This window comes from Desmodus rotundus, chromosome 12 (assembly GCF_022682495.2).
Source record: "Desmodus rotundus isolate HL8 chromosome 12, HLdesRot8A.1, whole genome shotgun sequence".
Taxonomy (NCBI): Eukaryota; Metazoa; Chordata; class Mammalia; order Chiroptera; family Phyllostomidae; genus Desmodus; species Desmodus rotundus.
In genome coordinates, this window is record NC_071398.1 from 6,678,427 (window position 1) to 6,701,718 (window position 23,292).

General features: G+C 54.6%; 1 protein-coding gene and 1 long non-coding RNA gene across 14 annotated transcripts in view; one reads left to right on the plus strand and one right to left on the minus strand.

Annotated features, from left to right (window-relative positions):
* LOC112296677 (uncharacterized) overlaps positions 1-1,399 on the minus strand; it is a 108,111-nt gene extending 106,712 nt beyond the window's left edge. For 10 of the 12 annotated variants that reach the window (XR_008425680.2, XR_008425678.1, XR_008425679.2 and 7 more), the window contains exon 1: positions 1,003-1,399. This is a non-coding gene — a long non-coding RNA (uncharacterized lncRNA). Of the gene's footprint in view, positions 1-285; positions 689-850; positions 909-1,002 lie in introns of those variants that run through there. The other 2 variants (XR_008425677.2, XR_002973966.4) reach the window with 2 other exon arrangements.
* Positions 1,400-1,661: 262 nt separating this feature from the next.
* Positions 1,662-22,662, plus strand: IRX5 (iroquois homeobox 5). Of its 2 annotated transcripts, none has more exons than XM_045188380.2 (4): positions 1,662-3,676; positions 4,737-5,142; positions 5,314-6,093; positions 22,542-22,662. In XM_045188380.2, exons 1-4 carry the CDS (start codon positions 3,428-3,430, stop codon positions 22,610-22,612), a joined length of 1,506 nt encoding a protein of 501 aa, XP_045044315.2. In that variant the 5' UTR covers positions 1,662-3,427; the 3' UTR covers positions 22,613-22,662. The 2 variants fall into 2 exon arrangements, with proteins under 2 accessions (XP_045044315.2, XP_071075930.1); XM_071219829.1 differs by having other exon boundaries at positions 2,792-3,676; positions 5,314-7,325.
* The last annotated feature ends 630 nt before the right edge of the window (positions 22,663-23,292 follow it).

The window sequence follows — 23,292 nt, forward strand, 5'->3', positions numbered from 1 at the left end:
ACCTGTCCTTAGTCTAAGTTAAAAATGTTCAGAAGGATAAAACGCAATATTAAGCTTCCCCACCCGCAAAATAAGTCATCTTGGTAACGCGAAGTAAGAGGGAAGTAGTTCCCACCTCTGCTGGGGGAGGACGCTTCAGTGACTACAGCCCAAGGAAACTGCTGCTAACAAGTCCGCAGGGTCCCACGCGGAAAAGCCCATGAATAAAGGGGGGAGGTGGGGAATGGGGGAGGGTAACGTACTGCCAACCCCTACCGAGATAAAGAGTGAAAAGCTCGCGTTTACCGGCACAAAAACGTGAAAGCTTTCGCACGAAGACGGGGAAATCCGCCAGATGCTCCCCGAATCCCTTCCGCCTGCTAATGACCCGCTCTTCCCTTCCGTGCATGAGCCCGGGTCTGCGGCACGACGCCGCGCCGCGTGGGCACCCGCGCCGCGGAGCCATCCGCTTGCAAATAAAGCAGAAAATAGAGACATCCTTAAGAAATGAGTCTTAAATTTGACGCAGAGCGGAGGTGACAACCACAGCAATAGAACCACAAATTCTAAACGCTTCCCTATCTTTTGGGATTCTCTCCAGGCCCTGACCCCCAAAAGGAAACAGAAAAAGAAGAGCGGATGGCGGTTGGGGGAGGGGAACAGCCCAGCGGCCCGAAGTGGCAGCAGGATGTAACGAGGATGTCTGTGTGACAGACTCAGGTCCTCGGTGGCACAAACCTCCGTGGCTCCACTTCGGCAGCCAGCATCCCGGATGAGAGCCGAGAGGGTGCAGCCGCCGCGCGTGGAGGGAGGGGACCCACTCGTGCCCACCCGGGTCCGTGACACCAGGAGAAGCCCGCCCCCAACTCACGCGGCCCCTGCCCGCCGGGCGCTCCTCGGCGCTCCGCCGCGTCTAGCCCGTTCACGAGGGAAGGGAACGCGCGGCTGCGGATCGAGGGGCGGGAAGCCCGGGCGCGACGGGGTGGGGGTGGGGGCCGGGCGGGATGGGGGCGCAGGGCTCACCTCTCCTTCGCGTCGCGGGAGCGCGGGCCGAGGACGCTCCCTCGTGGCCAACGCGAGCCCCCTGCGGGCGGCGCGCGCGGGCCGCTACCGACCGTTACCGCGAGGGGCCGAGACGGCGGCGGGCGGAGCCGGGGGCGGTCGCTCAGGAGCCGACGGGCTGCGAGAGGCAGGGGGGCCAAGGCAGCAGGGCGGGGACGCTCCGAGGCGCTCCCCGCGACCACCCGGGCCTAGCTGCGTCCAGCAGGACACCGCCCCTGGGCTGCACGAGAGGCCGCCGCTCGCCGGCTCCACGTCCCTCCTTGTTAGGTTGTCCGGGCCGCTCGGCCTGGCCTCAGCTTCGGCTGGCTCTCAGCCACCTCTGCCCCGAGGAGCCCCGCCACCGCTGCCACAGGCTTTCCGTCTCCATGACAATAGGGCGCCGAAGCCCCGCCCAGCCCCGCCCCCTCGGCACCGCAGCTAGGAGGGAGGCGGGCTCAAGTCTTCGGGGGACATTGTCAGTGGAGGCGAGCGTCCAATCAGAGGTGAAGGCAGGGAGAAAAGGCGGAGGGGATCGAAAGGGTCCGGGAGAATAGCGCTCGAGGGGCGGAGCCTGAAGAAGCTGAGGGAGGGGAGGAGCCAGGGCGCGTGCGCTAAGTCGCCGGTCTGAGAGGGTGCTTGTGTACTCAGTGGGTTTGAGTGCGGGGCCGGAGGTCGGGAAATAAGTGTGTCGTGCCCATCAAAATCATTGCGGGGCACTTTGTGTACAGTCGTGCTTCAGCTTGCGTGTGACTCCATCATAAAAGGCCACAAATTCCCTGATATATCAGGCTCCGGCGCAGTGCCCAACCATGTGCCCGCCCCTGTCCTGGTTCACCAGCGCCCCTGTCTGTCCCTGAGATCGAAAGCGCCTGTGGCTTGTGGCAGCGCAGGGTGGAGAGGCTGGCAGATGGTCTATTTTGTACTTTCACTGTGTGGCCGTCGTGGGCAAGGGCTCTGCCAGTGACTCAGTGGTGTGTTTGCCTTGCCAGCGCCTCGCTGAACAAACAGCGGCTGGGTAGGGCGCTGCTCTGCCGAGTGTTTACAGTGCAGCATGGGCGGGTGTGAGAGCGCGTGCGAAGGGGAAGAGTACCCTCATCCTCCACCACCACGGGCCTTGGGGGAGAGAGCTTCGCATGGAAAGCGCCTAGGACGAAGCAGCGAGGCTTGGCCCGGGTGGGGAGGGAAGGAGGGTCAAGAGACCTATTCTGGTGGAGCTGCTTCTCAGTCCAGCAGCTCTTGCTCACTGCCTCCCCTCTAGAGAAACGCTACCACCACACGTCCCAGCCCCCCACTGTCTTCTGCCTCTTAGTCTGGAGGGGAGTTGGTGGAAGAAAGGCCGGATCCGGTACGTGCAGATGTCCAAGGCCTGTCTCTCGCCCACCTGCTGCTGCTGCTGCTGCTGCTGCTGGCGGAGGATAGTCATCCGGACTCCCTCGCTTTGGACTAGAGTATTCATCGGACTCTCCCAGGGACCTTCATTCCGGATCTTGAACTCACTTTCGGGGCGCCTGCTTTGAGGGAGAAGCCAGGGGTGGTGGGGTGGTGGTCCGCCTTTGAGCTCAGCCTCCTAGCCAACAAGAAATCCGCTAACTCCGTGGTTTACTGTGGGAAGGTGAGAGCAGAGCATTCGCCTACTTGCAGTCCTCCGCCTCGTTTCTTTTGTGCTTCGGGTCGGCCAGACCTGCCACCAGGGCCCACGGTGCGTCGGGACGGCCGCTCCACCCGGACTTAGCCAAGGAGGAAAGTTGGAAGAGAGCAGCGCGCCTGGGATGTGATTGTCATCCTGGGGCCGGCGCTCGAGAGTCAAAGAGAGAGAGAGGGAGAGACGAGAGAAGGGAGGGGGGGAGAGAAAAAGGGGGGTGGAGACGAGGGCTTCAGAGGAGAGGCGGGCGCGAGGGAGGGGCGAGGGGAGAGCCAGCGAGCGGGAGAGGGAGCCGGGGAGGAAGAGGGAGAGGGCGAGGCGCGCCTGGCGGCCGGGTTGGCTGCGGCCGCCCAGAGGCTCCTGCCAGTCCAACCACCGAATACACCCCGGGAAGGAGGAGCTACGGGCGCGCACAAGGCGTCAGAATCCTCAATTTCCAACTTAGCATCTTGGCAGGACCTTTGCGAAGCCAAAAGCAGAGCCCCCCAGTGCAAAGAGCGAGGGGGGAAAAGAGAAAGCAGTAAGGGAGGGGGGGAGAATCCAGCTGGGGCGAGCGAGGCGCGCAGAGGAGCGAGCTCCGCGGTCGCAGCCGGAGGCGCGCGGGAAGCCAGCGAGGAGGTGCTGCCAGCCGGAACCCGGGAGCCGGGGCCGAGGAGCGGCGGCCCGGGGCAGCCGGAGGCCAGGTGCCGGCCCGCTCGCCCTCGCAGGGCGCCGCCCGGCTCGTTGGCGGCAGCGGCGCGGAGCGCCCCATGCCCGTGTGTGGCCATGTCCTACCCGCAGGGCTACTTGTACCAGCCGTCCGCCTCGCTAGCCCTTTACTCGTGCCCCGCGTACAGCACCAGCGTCATCTCGGGGCCCCGCACAGATGAGCTCGGCCGCTCGTCGTCGGGCTCCGCGTTCTCGCCCTACGCCGGCTCCACCGCCTTCACGGCGCCCTCGCCGGGCTACAACTCGCACCTCCAGTACGGCGCCGACCCAGCCGCGGCCGCCGCGGCTGCCTTCTCTTCCTATGTGGTGAGTGAGCGGGAGCCGCGGCAGGCGAGGGCAGCTGGGCCCTCGTGGGGCGGGCGGGGGCTGCGGGGACACGGGCCTCAGCGCCACCGCGGACCACCCCCGCCAAGCTTCACGGCCCTTGCAAACTTGCGCGATTGTCTCGCTGTGCTGCGGCCGGGCCTCGGGCTCCGGAGTTGCTCGGGAAGAAGGACCGCGTCTGGCTCGGATCGCTGAGCTGGCGGAACGTGTTTAGAGAGGAGAGGTCGCTGCAATTAAAGAGCAGCATTTGATTCAAACATGGACTTCAGGCCGCCCTTCAATTTTTATCTTTTTTTTTTTCAAGTTTTGCAATTTTGGAAAACTAGTTCAAAAGAAATAGACCCGAAATCCTAGCAGAAGCATGCTTAGTCTATGTAAGGGCGTTTGGCCTCGCCTTTAATTAGTCCTCCAAAATGTTGCAAATCCGTAATCCTATCTTCGCAATCCGATTTGGAGGTATTAAATTTCTGAAAAGTCGGCGGAGCTGCGGTGCATCCGGGATTTTTCGGCCGGGTGCACTTTCTGGAAAAGCGCCTTGGCTTCGGTTTGGGGTAACGTTTTCGGAGGGGTGGGTGTGCCCGGACGAGGCTTAGCTTTTCGTTTGTCTTTCTGTGGAGGGGGGAAAATGCCTTTACTTCCCTTGCTCTCCCCCCTTGCGCCTAACGTGCAGCCACCCAGGCTTTGAGCGCAGAGTCGCCACTGCTGCCCGGGCCTCTCTCTCTGGGTGGAGGGCCTGGCCACGGTGGCTGTATCGGAGTACCGGAGACGAACATGCCCCGGGAGACGGGGGCCTACCGGGCACCCGCGAGGCCAGGACGTCTTCAAAGGCCCTGGCAGAACCGGACTGGGGAGTTGGCGCTCCCGCTGAGTTCCGAGAAGGGGGAGGGGTTGCCTTTGGGTCTGAGCCCGCCAGCCCTACCCCAGTGGAGTTCGGGCCTCGTTGCCCTCCGACCGCGGGTCCCAAGGACAGGGTGCTTTGGTCGCCCAGGTGGCAGTGGGGATCATGGCCCGCTCTCACCTTCTTTCTGCCTGTTCCCTGCAGGGCTCTCCCTACGACCACACACCGGGCATGGCAGGCTCCTTGGGGTACCACCCTTACGCGGCACCCCTGGGCTCATACCCTTACGGGGACCCGGCGTACCGAAAGAACGCCACTCGAGATGCCACCGCTACGCTCAAGGCCTGGCTCAACGAGCACCGCAAGAACCCCTACCCCACCAAGGGCGAGAAGATCATGCTGGCCATCATCACCAAGATGACCCTCACCCAGGTGTCCACCTGGTTCGCCAACGCGCGCCGGCGCCTCAAGAAGGAGAACAAGATGACGTGGACGCCGAGGAACCGCAGCGAGGACGAGGAGGAGGAGGAGAACATCGACCTGGAGAAGAACGACGAGGATGAGCCCCAGAAGCCTGAGGACAAGGGCGACCCCGAGGGCCCCGAAGCAGGTTGGTGGACGCGGGAAAGTGTGTGTTAAGGAGTAAGATGGAAAAGGGGGGTCTGGAGAGGGGGCGCACAAGGCTTGTGGGTGGGGTCTGGGGTCTTCGCCTTAGCGGGTGGGGACATGGTCCCCCATCGCTCGGCCTTTGCACCTCTGATGGCCTGGGTTTCGCCTGCAGGAGGAGCGGAACCGAAAGCGGCCTCGGGCTGTGAAAGGCTACAAGGGCCGTCCACTCCTGCCGGCAAGGAGACGGAGGGGAGCCTCAGCGACTCGGATTTTAAGGAGCCGCCAGCCGAGAGCCGCCTCGATGCGCTGCCTGGGCCCCCCCGTGCCAGCGGGCCCTCCCCGGCGGGGCCAGCGGCGGCACGGTTGGCGGAGGACCAGGGTCCTCACTACCCCTCGGGCGCGCCGGCTCCGGGCCCTCACCCAGCCGCGGGAGAGCTTCCCCCCGGCCCCGGCGGGCCCTCGGTCATACACTCGCCTCCACCACCGCCGCCACAGGCAGTGCTCGCCAAGCCCAAACTGTGGTCTCTGGCAGAGATCGCCACATCCTCGGACAAGGTCAAGGATGGGGGCGGCGGGAGCGAGGGCTCTCCCTGCGCACCTTGCCCGGGGCCCGTAGCCGGGCAAGCCCTTGGGGGCAGCCGCGCATCGCCGGCCCCGGCGCCTTCGCGCTCGCCCTCAGGGCAGTGTCCCTTTCCAGGCGGGACGGTACTGTCCCGGCCTCTCTACTACACGGCGCCCTTCTATCCTGGCTACACGAACTATGGCTCCTTCGGACACCTTCACGGCCACCCGGGGCCCGGGCCGGGCCCCACAACCGGTCCGGGCTCGCATTTCAATGGATTAAACCAGACGGTGTTGAACCGAGCGGACGCTTTGGCTAAAGACCCGAAAATGTTGCGGAGCCAGTCCCAGCTAGACCCGTGCAAAGACACTCCCTATGAATTGAAGAAAGGTATGTCGGACATTTAACGCGGGCTGCGTCGGTCCCGGACTTTCCTAATTTATTAGAAATCACGGCCTTGGCAGTTATTTTTCCATCAACAAGAGAGAGAAAAAAAACTACCCCTCCTATTAAAAAGTCTATAGTTCCGGGAGATGGATGACATAAAAATGGAAACATCTCCACACAACAAAAATGTCTTAACCAACCGAAAAGAAAAATTAAAAAAAAAGGATTTGTATTAAATCTTATTCTGTATATTTAATGTAGCATTTTGTATTTAAAATTGATAATTCAATATCTTTGAAGTAAATTATGAAATTAAGACACCTGTACAGGCATTTAATGGGGTTTTTTTTTTGTAATATAAGTATATGCATTTGTGTTTCCCCCAAAACTGTTTCATAGTTTAAAGATACAAGTTTAATTTAATTTTTTACACCTATTGATTTTTCTGGGTATGAGCTAAAGTATTATTACAGAAAGGAAACAGGTTATACTCTTAGATTTAAAAAGTCAAAGAAACTGCAGCCGCCTTTGTAAAATGCAAAATATTTAATTAAAAGAGATTTTAACATAATCAGAGCCACTCATTACTTTTTAGAAGCCTCAATAAACCGTCCATCGCCTTGGACAAAAGGTACAAACTGCAACTTTTTTTTTTTCCGCCTGGGGAATTAAAGGTTCCATAGAACCTCAGTGTGCCAAGGGTTCATAATTAGGCTGCAAGCCCCGGGGGGGACATGGCCCTGCCCCCAAATGCAGGTTCGGATCACTGAAGCGGGGCTGCTTGGGGGAGATTGGACCCAGGAGGAAGGAGGAGAGAGACCCAAGTGTATGCCCAGAAGGGAGAAAGGATGGCAAAGTCAGCCAGAGACACGCACCACCCGAGCTCCATCGCTTAACCTAATTACTTTCAATCAGTGTCGTGTTTTATGCAAAGCAATCAGATGGTGAACTTTGCTAATGAGTTCGATTTTATGCCGGATTTAGCCCTTATTACTATTTCAAAGGTGCTGTGGGCTAATGCGGGCGGGAAGCGTTAGGGTGTGCCAGGAAGGCCCTCCCAAGTCCCTGTCTTCTCTATCCCTTCAAAACTGGGCGTTGATCTCCTGGTGGATTTGATTGAATTCGTGAACGTTCTATCCGTGATGGTGTGGATGGTAGGCGGCCCGGTAGATGGCCGAGCAGCCGCGGGGCTGGGGCCGCGGGACCGGCGAGGGGACGGTTCCCCCCTTTCACAGGTAGGTGTCACACTTGTCCTGAATTTGAAGCCTGCACTTTGCAGAGTTGGAGGCTGGAGTGAGTGGGCAGAAGTGGGGGAGGGAACGCCGCTGGAGTTTGGAGGAAGGAAGGGGAGCCCCGAACCGACCCGGAGAGCCCCACCTTGGGCGAGTCGCCTTCAAAAGTTCGAGGGCATTTGCCTAGATAATGAGGCCTCTGTGCCCTCGATCAGGCTTGTCGTCGCTTCAGCGCTTTTACGTCTCAGATTCAAGAGTTCGAATAGCTACAAAAATGTTTTTGAGGTTTTATATTCTCGTTTTAATCCCGCATATTTCATCTCAGAATGAAAGGTCAGAATGCGTGTCAATCCCAAATGAGAAGGAGATACGGCCCCGCGTCCTAGACCAGGCAACACTGTCGGTGCTCGCGTCTCCATTTCGCGCAGAAGAGGTGGAACCGCGGACGCGTTTTACTTCGTGGGAAATTTTCAGAGGTCGGGGGAGGGGAGGGTTTACTGAAAAAACATACTCCAGCGAGGGGAATTAATTTCCTCTATTAAACTGAAGCCTGAGTGTAGAGAGAATGTGTTTGCACATAACGCCAGTTTAATTAGGCTCAATCAAAATGCACTTATTTGCATTTCTACTCAAGATTATTTTAACCTTACTTGCTCTTATAAACACTCTCCAAACTTTCCGTGGAGTTTAGACTTTTGCTATTTTTTTTTTTAAAGCTGAAACGGGCCCTGTAGCTTATGCGAATTTAAAGGAATTTGAAAGCATTGTCCAGATGTGCTCCCCCCGCCCCCAAACAGCAGTCAACTTTAGAGTTTAAATTAGTGAGAAAATTCACACAGGGAAAATGGTTTCCAAGCTGAAAGTGTGAACGATTAAATATGCATGAGACGATCGTATTTTATTTTGTCCCTTTAATTATAAATGATTTTTTTAAACAATTGAATTCCAGAGACGACTTGCCCTACCCCCTCGCGCCCCTGCCCCCTCCACCCACCCCTACCCCCAGACAGCCCGGTTCACAATCAGCTTGTTCCCCCCTGTTGAACATGCAGCCCCAGGAGTCACCTTGTCTTCTAAAAAAGTCGCAAGAATAGGCCAGTCCTCAACTCTTAAGAGAGACTTTAAGGACGCCGTCAACTCTGCGGGGTTTTGGAAGCCCTGGCCCTAAACCCTACCCAAAGATTTAAAGAGAAAATTACAGGCCTCCCGTGTTCCCCGGAATATGTAAACGGCGCAACGCGGGCCTCCCCAGTCTGGTTGCCGAGACTCGGGGATGGGAAGCGAATGCCCGAGGGGCTGCCTGGGACCAGGAACCGCGCACCCGGGAGCCCGCGGCGTTTCTCCCCAATGGGGGGCTGCCCGAAGAGCCTCCCGGCTGCGGAGAGAAACTGCCAGGGGCTGGACGGCTGGTGCTCTAGTCGCTGCCTCCACTCGCATCCCTCCTGCCCTTGGCCTCTGCAGGGTCTACAGTTTTCTTTGCGTACTTCGTCTTCAATTAAGTTTAGGGTTTTCTCCTTTGCAGAGCTGGGTGTTCGGTGGCTCGTGGTTTCTCTGTGTCTGGAGTCTTTCCAGTTTGGGGCGGCCTGCTGGGCAGATCGAGGGTCGGGCATTTAGGAAATGTCTCCGGCGTTTAATCCCAGAAATGGTTGTGTGTCTGTAGTCCCACGTTTCCTCGAGCCTCCACTCGGTCGCGTCTTGGGCAGTGTCAAAGGCGATGCGCCTTGGAGGAGCTGGAGGAAACTTCCAGGGTCGGGGTCTTTCGAAAGCTTGGACTGAGGCGCGGAAGTAGAGGGAGGCAACACCTAAGACACCTCCGCTCGGGGGCTGCGCGGGCATTTGCCACCTGCGCTCGGCTGCACTGTACCAGCCCCCTCGGAGAGCCTAGGTTGGCACTTGGGAACTAGGAGGCGCCGAGTACCTGGTAGTGGAAGCCGCCGGGTCACTGAGAGGGGTCTATGCAGTCAGTCCCCCCAGAGGCAGCACCAAACCAGGAGTGGGCTGGGTTCTTTCCTTTACCCCCTTGCGCGGGGCGGAATCCGCTTCTGGGACTTGGAGGTGAGGAGCGAATGGCCCAATCAATCCCCGAGGGCGCCTACGAGGGTACGCAGGGCCTGTGGAAGGGGACCTTTCCTTCCCAAGCTCCTCGGCTCCGAGTGCCAGGGCCTGAAATGTTCCCCGGCCTGGGCGCGGGGCCTGCATCGAGGCCTCCTAGTTTGCAAAGCCCTCGGGGGCCTCTCATTCCTGGGGATGTGCACAGCTCTTGGAGCATGGAAGGTGTGTGGGGGGGGGGGTCGTTGTGCATGAGGTTTCAAAACGGGCGGTGCCTCCCAGCTCACCTACCCCCCCACCCCCGCAACTAGCTGCCAACTCGGCAGAGGCGCCGAATAGCGCTTTGCAAAGCGCCCGAAGTGAAAGGAATGTGATTGCGCTCTCCAGAGAGAGCAGGACACGGATTCCGTTTAGGAAGGGCGCCGCCTACTGGTTCCTGGGCGCCGCGCGGTTCGCAGGGCGGAGAAGTTAGGCGACGCCAGGCTGCGCCCCTACGCGCAGCTGTACCTTAGTTCTGGACCCGAAGCGGGTCAAACCTTAACTACTCCACCACCCCCCTCGCTGCGGCCCGGGATCCAGGACCCACTTAGCATGGGGGACTTGGACCAGGGCCTGACACTAGAACTGTTTTAATCTTACGCATTCCCACCAGGGCTTGGGCGCAGTCTGGAAAACCAGGCGGGAGGCTATTGAGAGCGAGGCCCGCAGCTGAAACAGCCTGCAGTGGGGGCCACGGCTGTGCGCGTCCTCGGCTGGGCCCCAGAGCTCCCGCACCACTTCGGGTGCCTGCAGTTGCGTTTCTGCTGCCCGGGGCTCTAGACCCTGCGCAGTTTTGTTTCATTTGCGGGTCGGCCTATCTGGGGCCTATCAGGCAACCTTGGCCCAAAGGCCATTTCTGCGTTTTGGCCTGTGGGTAGGAAAAGAAACAAACAAAATAAAACTGCTCTCCAGTGCTGCAAACCCTCCTGTTTCGAAAGGACCTCTCATGAGGTCGACGTGGCAAAAGGTGCTCACAGGGCGACCCCCTTCGCCCCTCCCAAAGTGCTAACGGGTAGTGTCACTGGCCTCCCCCTGGTGCAGGCATATGGGGAAAACGAGGGCACACCCTCGGCGTGGCTCTTAGCGTCCCTCAACGCACGGCCACCGAACAGGAGGAAAATCGGGCCTGGCCAACACCTTGCCGCCCGCCCGCCCCCCAAACTGGCTAAAGTTGCAGGACTGTCCCTAGACCCACCCCGCGGGTCTCCCTTTGTGACCGGGCTAGCACTGGTCTCCTTTTCGTTTGCGCGCTACGTGCGACTTGGGTCCCGGGCACAAGGCGTGGCCCAGGTGGTCGACTAGCAGGGCACTGCCTCGGCCGTGCTGCAGCTCTGGCTGTGCCCCTTGCTCTGCCTTCACCCCTCGCTCTGCCCTGCCCCGCCCCTTAGGGCTATTAGGGTCTCTGGCCTCCTGTCGGCCGCAGGCTCCAGCTCTGGATCCTCAAGGCCGGCGGCCGGGCCGCGCTCGTTTCCAGCGCCCGGAGTTGCCCAGCGGGCCCAGACGCCACTTTTCCCAGTGAAATCTGCTTTTATTTGCTCCGAGCAAACCCCGGGCTCTCAGCGCTCCCGCCTGATGGATGCAAATGTAAATGTGCACTTATTTAATTGGATCAGGCCCCAAGATAAAAGAGATAAACGGCTCCCCGTTTGCTAACTTATTTTCCAAGGCATGCAGCGCCGCGTGGAGGAGAAGCTAATGAAGGGGCTGCGCGGCACTCGGCGCTCAAGCTATCGGCCACGGCAGAGCTGCGGCTTCTCCTCGATCCCCTTTGCTTGGGCCCTGCGGCCGGGTAGGGTCCCCAAGGACCCCTTTCCCTTCCGCGCACCGCGACGGGGGGAAAGGGAGAAGGCGCGTCCTCGGCTTCGAGCGCCCACGCACCTCCCCGCTCACCACAACCTTCTCCCGCTAGTTCTCCTGTCCTTTTCTTACCCGACTCCGCGCGCAAGAATCCGACCGGCAGGGCCCAGGCATAGAAAACCCCAGGCGTCGTCTTTCACTCCAGGTGGCGTTTTGAGAGAGAAAGACGTGAGGGCCACAGAGAAAGACTAGGCGCGTACCCCCTCCTGACCACCAGGGGCCCGTGAAGCCGCCCTTTAGACGAAAGGACCCCCTTCTCTGTTGCTAGATGCCCCTCCTTTAGAGCCTGAGATTTCTTTCAGAATCGGCAGGAAACTATGGATTATCTCCTACACCCGATGATGTGTGCGTTCAATATACACAGCCCTTCAGTAATTTCAAGGGGTCGTGGAACCCCGACATCCAGACACTAGGAGGAGAGAGGGCTTCCTGACGCTTTCCTCCCAGGGGCTGGAGTTCAGAACTTCAGCGCCAGAGCGTCCTCCTCCGCCACCCTCAGGTTCGTTCCCCAATTTGGGGGGCCTTGGTTTCCCCCACCCCCAAAGTTTCTCTTCTGCACCGAAGGGCTGGAGAGGAGGTCGGTGTGGGTGAGCACAAGAGGCCGGACGAAAAAGCCGGAGGATTGATGCAAAGGAGCCGGGCAAAGGGGGCACCCTTGGCGGAGATCCTAGCCCAATAGCCTCCGGGGGCAACGGTGGGCGGGGCGGGGCGGGGCTGGCTCGGGTGAGGCCTGGCTGGGCAGGGTGAGGCCCGTCCCCAATGTGCTGATGGATTGGCTTGTCAAGGGACCTCTGTGCGCCGAGCCCATCAGAAAGCACTTACCTCGCTAAACTGAAATTACTGTCTTTTCAGGGGCTAATTTGTGTAACTCCCATGGAGGGGCTTGGAGGGGGTTTGATGAGGCATAAAATGATGATTAATGAATTTATTGGCCGCTGCTCATCAAACAAGGGATGGAGAGCTTCGGTTCGCACAGGCGGCCTGGTGGCGGTGCTCAGCACAGCTGGGTTTGGCCTCCCAGGCTCAGGGCCCACGAGGGTTTCCCTTAGCGCGTGGACCGGGCCCTGGGTACCTTCGCAGACCTTAGCTGCTTTCTGCTGGCCGGCGGGATTCCGGCCGCAGGTTCTACCTGTGCCACCACCGCCCCCTGCGGGCTGGCTGCTCAGACCTGGGGGAGGCCAGGGCTCCTGTGGCTGCAGGCCCAGAGGGGCACAGTGGCCTCTTAGGCGTCCTCAGCCTCATAGAAAAGGGGGCCTGAGTGTGCCCAGAGTACCTCGGACAGTGTGAAGATGGAGACGTGGGCTGTCCTCCACAGACGTGATGGCTTCCCGGTTGGGTGCTTGGGCCTTGGTGCCTCAGTCCTCAGTCCTACCTCTGCGACTTACTAAGCTGTGTGTCTTGGACAGATCAAATAACCTCTCTGAACCTCAGTGGCTTCGTCTGTAAAAAGGGGGCCTGGTTTTGTGAGGATCCTAGTGGTGGCATATAGTTGTTCAATAAAATTACTGGAGTCACGCTGTCTTACACTTCATTGGAGACACACTAGCCAAAGCCCAGGGAAAAGAGATGGGGTGAGGGGGACAGAGGCTTTGGATTCTGACTTAGGGAGGATCCTGCTGGAGTGGCTGATGCTCCTTAGCACTCTCGCACCCCTCCTCCCCCCTTCTGGCCACCTCCCTGGGGCTCGGCCGTGGACACTGGAGAGTCTGAAAGGCACTTAGACAGCGGAGCGACCTGATCAGAGCTGAACTTCGTGGAGCAGACTGGAGCTGATGGAGTAGAGTTGAAGTTCAGGTTGGTTCCCAGGGCAATTCAGAGCTCCTCCTGCATATAGGAGTCCGCACGCTCCTATGTTTTGAAAGCTGTCCACAAGGGCCTTTTAGCTACTTCCTCTGGTCAAGAACCTGCAGCCTTATGAACTTACAAATTCAGCTGGGATTCTTTACCCACCCTGCCCACCTCACCCCCCCACCCCCCACCAACAGGCCCACCCAGATCTCCTAATGATCTGTGTACCTTTGACTCCCTAGCGCACGCTGCCCTGATGAAACAGCACCGGAAAGACCTTGGCATTGACCTCTCCGGTGGAGTGCTGAGGCTGGCCCCCATTTAGTGCAGTCCCACTTCAACGGTTCCCTTCCCTGCCTCCAACATACACTCACTGAGCGCCTGTAATATCCCGGATGCACGGCTCAGTGTGCCCATGAGGCAGAGACCAGCAAAACAAAGTCCCTGCCCTCCTGGAGTTTACATTTTAGAGGAAAGACGGAAGGTAAACACAGGAGTGTGCTGATGCCGTATCATAACGCCCAGGTGGTGAGTGCTAGGGGAAAAATGGAGGAGGGTGAGGACATGGAAGGGAGTATGCTCCTTTTGTGAGGGCCGTCTGGGGACCCGTCCCTTAGGAGGTAGCTTTTGATCAGAGACCTGGAAAAGTTAGGGGCTAGGCCCTGAGGAATCCGGGGGAGGGGAGATGGTTCTGGGCAGAAGGAAGCGCAAGTGCAAAGACCTGAGGTGGGAACAGGTTCGGACAGCAGTAGGGGACCTTTGCGGGACAGGATGAGGCCAAGGCACCGCCAGGTTCCAGGCACAGGCCCTGGCTGGTCCTGAGGAGAACTTTGGGTTTTATGATGAGAGACAGGGAAGAAGAGAGGGAGGGTTTTGAGGGGAGTGGCAGGACCTAATTTATGGTTTAAAGTCAAGTGTGAGGAGCTAAGACTTTTGGAGGCCAAGCAGAGAAGCAGGGACCGGTGAGGAGGCTGACGGAGAACCCAGGGACAGATAATTCTGCCTCGCACCAGGGAGGCAGCCTGAGAGGTAGCGACAAGTGGCCAGATTTGGTCTGTATTTTGAAGATAGAGTCGACAGGCGTTGCTGATGGATTGGGTGTGCGGGATGAGAGGCGGGGCACTCTGGATGCCTCCAAGGAGTTGGGCCTGAAGCACCCAGGGGCTTGGGTGGCGTGGTATTCACTAAGTTCCCAGGGTCCGGGGCAAACCCTACGGTAAACACAGCCTCCCTCCGGGCACCAGAGATCTCAGAGCTCCCTGACCACCTCGTCTTTCTTTTCCTTTTTCCTCAGTGGGGAAACTGAGGTTCAGGAGGCGAACCTGATTTGCCCAAGCTCACACAGTGAGCTTACAAGCAGAACCGAATTGAAACCCAGGTCTCCTGACTCCTAGGCTTTCTTCCTCTGCCTCACCCAATCTAAGCTCTCTGGGATATCTCTATTTTCACAGAGAACTCCTGGAAACAAAATGCCTTAACAGAGAGGAATGAATTTATAATGGTGGAGTCTCAGACACCGTGACAGGCTGTCAAGGGAGATATTTTTAGGCCGGGCTGAGAAACATCTTAGCCCTCCCGGGCCGCTGCTGCAGCACGCTGCCTCCTTGGGACTCCGTGTGTGAAGTACAGATGAGGGAAAAGCTGGGAAAGGGCCATCCCTCGCCAGACACTCAACAGCAAGGAGGAGCAGGGACTGCCGACTGTCGCCCCTGCCAGGGAGGGTATCCTTCCCTAAATAATTGCTCTGCAAAAACATTTGCTCATTTCCCCTGGTGGAAGTGATTCTCCACCTGCCCACAATGATCTCGCATAATGTGAGCAAAATTTAATGTTCCTTTGCCCATGTCTTTACAGACCAACTCCTATCAAATGAAGATTTGAGTTGGGGGCAACTTCCTGAGTTATGGCTCTTTGGTGCATTTATTTGAATTTCTCTTCTTCTCTCCTCTTTCTTTTTTTTTTTTCCCCCTCTCATGTCTCAACTTGACTATTTTTTCCCTCAATCCTTTTTCTTGACTGCTTGTGTTGTCTATATGGTCGTCAGCTTGGGGATTTTTTTTTTTTTCTGTAACACTATCAGCGGCTTTGTCCCCCAGGGAGCCCACAGGCCCTTAGGAACAGCATCTTGACATCTTTCAAGCAGAGTGAGCCATCTGCTAGCCCTTGATTCCACAGACCCGCGCCGTTCCCGGGCACCCCAGACACCGTCCCAGCGAACGCGGTTTGACATCCGACTAACCACACAGTTGTCATTTCTGAGACTTTTTTTTTTTTAAGACCCAAACCACAAGGGTTTTTTTTTTGTTTGTTTGTTAGTTTTGTTTGCCCTCTATTTGTAGCCAGCATCTAAATCCAAACCCTGTGGCTCTTTTTCCAAAGACTCATATGTGCAGATGTTCTTTGGTCATTGAGGACCGATTTTCCTGGATGACATAAAAGAGTGGGTTAGTGGCAACTTAGAGAAAAGGGATCATTTGGAATAAACACCACCTCTTCGCTCTCATGAAGAGTGTGGTAGAAAAAAATCATCAGCCTGGTTTATTTTGGTTGGTGGTGTTTTTCTGCCCAGATTTTTTTTTTCTTTTTCTTCCTAGAACATGTAGGAATGGCTGAGCAGGCCCCATAGAACTGGGGATGGCAAGGAATGAGCCCTCAGCATCCCTCAAAATGGACCCATCCACGCCCCGGCCTCCAGATATTTGTCTTGGCCTCTGACTGTTGAAATTACCATTTACAGAATAACTTCCTTCGAATTTTGTCATCGTTTACTTATTTGGGGAGCAATATTGATACTGTGACTGTAACTGAGAAACTAGTATCACTTGCCATCAACAGAAGACAAATATATAAGAAAAAAATTACTTAGATGAAGTTCTTGGCCCCCCGAGCTTGGAAAGCATCTCTCAGCCTCTCTGGTTATTCCTAGAGGTTTCCCCAGCCCCATTACTTCTGGTTTGCAGGCTGCCCTCAAACTTCTGGGGGCCACGTGAGCATCTCTTCACCTCCCCACCCTAAAATCATCCCGTGTCCCACCAGAGATGTGCTTGCCACACTTTGGAAAAACAGTAACTGCTCATTTTCATATATGGAAATTGAGGCCCTGAAAGGTAAAACACTTGCTGAAGATCACACAAAGCCAGGGATGGTGACAAAGCCAGGGATGGCTGCCTTCCTGTCCCCACCCTGCTCCCTGCACTGCCCCTTTCTTAATACTCCTTTGCACGCTAATCCCCCTGGTAGGGGTGTGCTTCTGGGGAGGTAGGAGCATAACAAACCTGCTAAGCTGGTGTTCCTTCCATCCCACTGGTTCTGCAAGGTCCCACTCCCCTTTTCATGTCTGTCACTCTTGGGGGAGCGGGGTAAGAGGCTAAGACCCACAACCCAGTAATGTTCTTGGACGCCACAAAGGACGCTGACCCTTCTCCTTTCCTTAGCAGGGGAAGAAGAGGGGGTGGAGCAAAGTCTGGAGAAAGGGTTGGTGCGCGGGAGGGCTGGATGCAGCCTCCCTTGGGGAGGCTGCCAGTCCATGAGACCCTCCCTTCAGATGCTCATAAGTGGGAGGTTCCCATCCTAGGCTCCTCCCTCCTGAAGCCACCCACTGTAACACAGGGTAATTTTCTTCAGTGCTAATAAATGGGGGGCTGTTGGGATCCTGGCTCTAATGTCAGTCAAAGCCAAGACCCCACCTCCTGCCCCTTTCCCTTCTCTCTTGTCCCTGGATAAGGACCTTCAGCATAGCTCATCAGGTGGGACCTCCCCCACCCACCGTGGCCCTCCGTGGCCCTCCGTGGTCTTATGGTTTGCCTGCCTCGGCATCCAGCCCCAACTCTCAACCCCTGCTCCAGGCCACACACCCGACTATCTGAAGCATGTCTCCAGCTGGTGGGACCACAAGCCAATCCAATGCAAAAGGTCCCAAACTGAAGTCACCTTCCTCCATAATTCCTCCTTCTCTCCCCTCAACCCCAGATCAGCTTCTCTGGCCTCCCTTCATCCAGTGACCACCCCCAGTGGAAGGACCTGAGAAACAGGTTAACTCTGCTCCTTACCCGACGCCTCACAGGCCTTCGCTCCCCAAGTCCCACAGACCCTTCTGAGAGATCGCCTTCAACTGCCCTCCCCACCCTTCTGCTGCTCTCCTCTGAGCCCCCTTCACCTGTCCTACAGACTGCAGCCTGCCCTCCCGACTGGCTCCCCACCCCAGCCATCGCCACAGCACCAACGGGGGTCTAAAGCCTGCAGGGTCCCAAGTCTTCAGTACATGTCAGTGGGGATGGAAACAAATGGATGGACCCCAAGGCAGTGCACTTGTTTGTATTTTCCCATAAAAGTATGAATTTTGAAACAGCTCTGTGGACACACAGATGTAACTTCAAATCCTGTTTGCGGTCCGTTATCTTGAGTGCATTAGTGAGACATCCAGTGACCGAGAAATCTAGGCAGAGAGGCCCAGGACCTGTGGAGGTGGGGAGGGTGAGCTTAGGGGCCACGCTGCTTGGCTTCTACCCCATCTGTGCCATGTGCCTGCTGTGCAACCCTGGGCACGTTCCTTAGCCTCTCTGAAATGCAGCGTCCTTATTATAGAGCAGGACAAGTAATAGTACCTACCTCAAGGATTCAATGGGATAAATCAAGCAAAGCCCACGAAAGCACATGGTTAACTCTGTATTACTTCACCATGATTATGCAATAAATATGGTTTCATCTCATCGAAAAGGACTCTATCTGAGAATTTCTAAACTTGTATATTTTCCCTAGTTCTTAACTACTTTACGTCTTTTTGCTGACCAGCAATGGTGAAGGCGTCTAGAGTTTAAAAAAATAAATAAATAAAAGCTTATTTGAGGACTCCTTGGAACATTATTTCATTACTTAAACTTTCTGCTGACTCATCTGCTCCTTGGGAACCGAGTCTTTCTTTACCAATAACTTTAATTACATCAATCACTCATTCCAAATTCTGCTGAGTAATGAAAACTCCCAGAGGTGACACCGGGGGCTTCTCTCACACAAGTGGGGGCTTGTGCAGGGAGAACAGGTTTTTCTTCCCTTTTCTTTCTTTTTTAAAAACAGCCATCAGTACTTCAAACAGGGAAACACAGGTTTAGCTTTCATGATTTACTATCTGTTCATCTATCGCTCTATCAATTTATAATTAGCCATCTCCACAGCAGGAGGCATGAAATTCCTAACTGCTTGAATCGAATCGAATGAAATTTGCTTCATCTGATATTTCTGAGTCATAAGGCTCACGTCTCCATCTTGGGGATAAAATAAATGATGTTTGAGAATTCCAACACTAAGTCCTTTTGCTAAAAGCTGCTAATCAGGTAGTTCCAGGGTTAACATATTACCTAAATATTTTGTTGTCAATAGCAATAGCTACCCCACTGAACTCCTAGTATATACTCCAGCTTTTATACTGATGGCTTTACATACACGATCTTGGTAGGGCCTCATCAAAGCTACGGAGCAGGTGCTATTATTATCCCCATTTTACAGATGAGGAAACCAAGGCACTGAAAGGTTCACTTACGCAAGATGTTGTCAAAGCAGATACGAACCTAGGAATGTGTGACTCTCCCTTCCTGGGTCCAGATGGAGCCCAGAGAGAGTTGCTAGCTGCTCTTTGCTGCTTTGGACATTAGCTACTTTTCTGGCTATTCGTGCCTCAATTTTACTGCGAGTAGAATAAGGCGCCGGCTATTTTCTGAGCTGAATATCTTACCTGATGCTGCAGGGAGGCAGCGATCCTCCATTTGGTGAGAGGAGTAGAGGCGCGGGATGGGGTGTGGTGGGAGCATTTCATAAAACCTTGCCCCCCAGGGCATGCTCTTCCTTCCTCCCCTCCCCTCCCGGTCCTTGCCCACCCCACTCTTAGACTGTGACACCGGTCTCCTAATAGGTCTCTCTGTCTCCAGGCTCTCCCTGCATCTTTCCATCCATGTACACTTACCTTCCTAGCCCAGAGGCAGTGGGCTAGGGGAGCCATGGGAGGTTGTAGAGCAGGAGAGTGACAAAATCAAACTGCACTTCAAACTGATTAAAGTCCCGATTCCTCTCTATGGCATTTGAAGCTCTTCATGTGTCTGATGGCACTGGCCCACGCAACCTCGTTTCCCAGCAGTTACTCCCCAAGCCCTCCTCCCAGGCTGGCCACCCTGCCTCCCAGCAACCCGTCCCAGTCACCTGTCTAAATCCACTCACGCTTCTGAGAGTGAGCTGAAGCGCTTCTAGAGGCTTCTAGGGCTTTCTCAGGGGCTCTTGATCACACTGCCTTCTCTCCGTGGGGGGCTGCTGCTGAGGAAGAGACAGCAGAGTGCCCAGGCTCTGGGGCCAGGGAAAGCTGGGTTTGTGTCGCACCTCTGCCACACACTGGCTGTGTTGCCCTGGGTAAGCAGCCCCCGTCTTGGAGCCTTGCCTTCACTGCCGTGTAACAACAGCAGTGACAGCCGTGTCCTGGAAGCGTGTCTGTGCTTTAGCGGTCGTTCATTCCAGTGCTGTCTACAAAAGCCAGTGCCATTTTCAGTGACTGTGTACAGGGCTGGAACCAAGATGATTCCAAAAAGCACGCATTTCCACGAGCACTGACCTGGCCTTCCATCTCGGCACGTGTGGTTCCACAAGCGCACAGGTCTGGTTCGAGCCCTCATGGTCCGTTGGTCTCGAGCCAGCACCTTGCTGTCTGACTTACTACGGGCTTTGCTGTGTGTCTTAGAGCCTGGGAGGGCAGTCCTGAGTTATGGCTTTTCTGTATCAAAACTAATTGATTGGGCATTTATTTTCCCACACAAAGTTTTACATGAGTTTATTGAGTGTTTAAATCATTTCTATCTGTAGGCTTTACAAAGAGTATAAATCATTTCTCAATAGTGTGCCAGGCAAGGGGCTCAGAGCACCCAGGGGGTGGTCCGAGGACACAGGTTGAGAAAGGAGTAAAGTGCCCCACAGCGTTCCAGCGGGATTTATCTGGGGAACCCTGGTGGTCAGTGCTTAGGCGGACCTGAGGGCCCAGCTGTCTTACCTTGGGTGGAAGGGAGGAGCAAAGGCCCAGGTGGCTCTGAGGCAGGGACCATAAAGAAGTGTTCACCTGTGCTTGGTGTTCTTTGTAGGCTGTGGAGCTGGCTTCCTGAGTACTTGGGACTTCCAAGGTACCTACACCCAATGAAGGGGGTTTCTTCCCTTTAATTGGGTTTGCTTAATATCCCCAGCCTAGTCCTGAGTCCTGACTTTTCCCTATTGAATGACAAGTACAGGGATTCAGAGCACATGGTGATTAAGCGCAGTCTCAGGAACCAAGCTATCTGGGGTCCTGTTCCTCCTTGCTCTCCTCCTCCTGCCCCACCTCAGCAAATGACGCCACCATCTAAAAACCTGAAAGTCAGTCTCAGCCTTCTCCATCTTCTCCAAATTGTCACCTCCAGTTACCAAATCTGGATGAGATTTGGTGGCTTCAACTTCCTAGGTTCCTACTTCCTTTCAGTCCTCCTGCCATTACTGCAATCCAGGCCACTGTCATCTCTCACCTCCTCAGTGACCTCCCAGCACTAGCCCTGCTCCTTGCAGTTAGCTAATGTTCCCGACTGAAGGTACGCTGCATTCCTGTCCCTGAAATATGTAATGGCTCGCTGTTGCCTTCATATAAGACCCAAGCTCCAAAGTGCAATGTTCCTTCAAACTTTATGCTCCAAAGCTATGAAACCGTGCCATTTCTATGCATTATTTTCCCTCTGGGCTTTTGCACATGCTATTCCATCTGCCTGGCATGTCCAGGGTTTTCATTCTCTCCCTCTACCTTTCTGCAGTTGATTCTTCCATTATAGAAGGTCTGTGCTTAAAGCTCCCCCTTCCCTCTGGGCTCTGTCCCTTTCTGTGCTAATGGTATAAAGTAAGGGATAAGCAAAATTAATAAGTTGTGTGACCTTGGGTACTTAATTCACCTCTGAGGTTCAGTTTCTCTGTCTTTAAAATGGGACACAGTCATGGTGTTAAAAATACATACCAGTGGACATTTTAGAAGTCAATCTATGATTCAGCATCTCCAGGGATTGTTGTGAGGATTGAAGGAGATCATTGCAGGTAGATTTTGTTGACCATTGGAGGAATAGACAAAGGCATAGGCCTAGTCCCAGTCTTCAGGAACTTTCCATGAGATCAGATTCATGTCACTGTGGCTGACAGCTCTTTGAGAGCCATTGCTTCCCTTCTGTTTTTCATAAAGGAGCCCCAATTTTGTTTGGGATGGTAATGCACCCAGCTTTCGTAGATGAGCCATTTATATCTAGGGCAATTGAGACATTCCCATTCCTCTTTGCCAGATACTCACTTTTCCAGCATCCCTTGTAGCTAAGTGGTCATGTGACCAATCCTGGCCAATGAGACAGGAGGAGACATCTACTTCTTTCTGAATCTCAATCTATACTTTTGTAAAATGATATAAAATGAGGAGGTGGGATCAAAAAACAATGATATTGAATTCCTTCCTCCCCCATTTTTTAAAAGCAGAGGCTCTCAGTTTTATTTTTTAGTTTCAAAGAAATCTTACATGGAACCCTAATATATAAAACAAGTAAAGTGTAATTGCTCTAATTGAAAGAGAGTGGAGAGTGCAGGAACCCTATCCAAACCTTCGCAGGCAGCCCCGGAAGTACATCTAGAAAACAACACTTGAAAACCACTGGCTTGGAGTCCCTCTATATCCTATGGTGGGCATCTGTGGTTTTACTTGTGCATATTCTGAACACCTACTCTTGTCCATGATGCTTAATCTTTCTCGGGAACCATCTGCCCCTTCCTTTGGGTTTCTATGCTTTGGATGAAGTTAATGCAATTCTGATTCTAGGGCGAGACATATTAGTTAGGCCTGACCAACAGTCTGTCTCCCTGGATGCAGTGACTGGTTCGGGGATATGCACATGACCTAGCTGGGTTCAGTAAAATTGAGATCTAAGATGTTATTAAATTTGAAGAGAGATAGAAGCCTTCTTTTCCCATTGAACTTGACCCTGAGACTATGAAACCTGAGAACAAAGTCCACACGGAAGGGAACAGAGCTGAGAGATGGAAAGAGGCCAGACCTTAGAGAGTTTGAGCCCTTGGATTAAGCTTTGCCTGAAGACAGAGCTACTGCCGGATTTTTGGTTTTGTGAGGCAATAAATTCCTTTTGGTTTCAGTAGTTTGAGTTTTACCTTCTATTTTTGCAACCCAAAGAGTCCCAATTAGTACAGATCCTTTCCAGACCCAGAATCCTGGGATCTTGTGAGAGGTAGATATGAAGGCTGTTCACAGCCTTTCCAGTTGTTCTCCTCCTGGGCATGTGGTAGGGTTCTATTGTACTTCCCACTCATTGTAAGTGAGGCATGGCACATGGTTTACTTTGACAAGGAAATGTGAGTGGAAGTGATATGTCACTTGCAGGTGGGCTCCTTAAAAGTCAGTGCGTGATTCACCACTGTCTCTCTTTCCCTCCCATAACGATGTTCCAGACGGTGGAGGTGGCGGTTCCATCAGCCTGGGTCCCAGACTGAGGACAACGTGGAGCCAAGACCCCTGCTGACCCACGATGGATATGTACCGTGAGCAAGAAATAAACCTTTGTTGTTTTAAGCCATTGAGATTTGGGTCCTTTGTTATAACAGCATACCTTAGTCTATCCTGAATAATTTACTCAGAATTATTCATTTCCTCTTCCCACTCTTCCTTCTCCGGCTTCTTCCGCTCCGAGTGGACACTGGCAGACATAATGACCCTCCCCCTACAAAGCCACACCCCTGGCATCACCACTGGTGCCAATCAATTCCAATTGTCAGTCAGTTGTCCTTCCCAGCCCTGGCTTCAGCAGGCCGACTTCCTAATCATATTACTGGACTCACAGGGCTCTGAGTTCTGGAATAAAACCTTCTTCAGGAATTCCCATTCATTATCTTATGAAAATTAACAAGATCCCAAAAGGTTATGCTATGGTATTCACAACATAGTGCTCTTCCAAGAAAAAAATAATTGACTGTTAAAAAAAACAGTCACATTGGCCTACAGTGTAATAAGCAATTTCTAGAGCTGATCAGTTAATTAGGCCAATGCTCAAGATTCTGCAGCTGGGACGGAGGCTTGGCCACGACTAAGTTCTTTGGAAAGCAGAAAAGTAGAAGTCAAACATTCCTGAAGCTTGGATGCAATCATCATCGTTAACATACAGGACACTTGTATAGCTCTGGTGTCTCAAACTTGCCTGCTGAC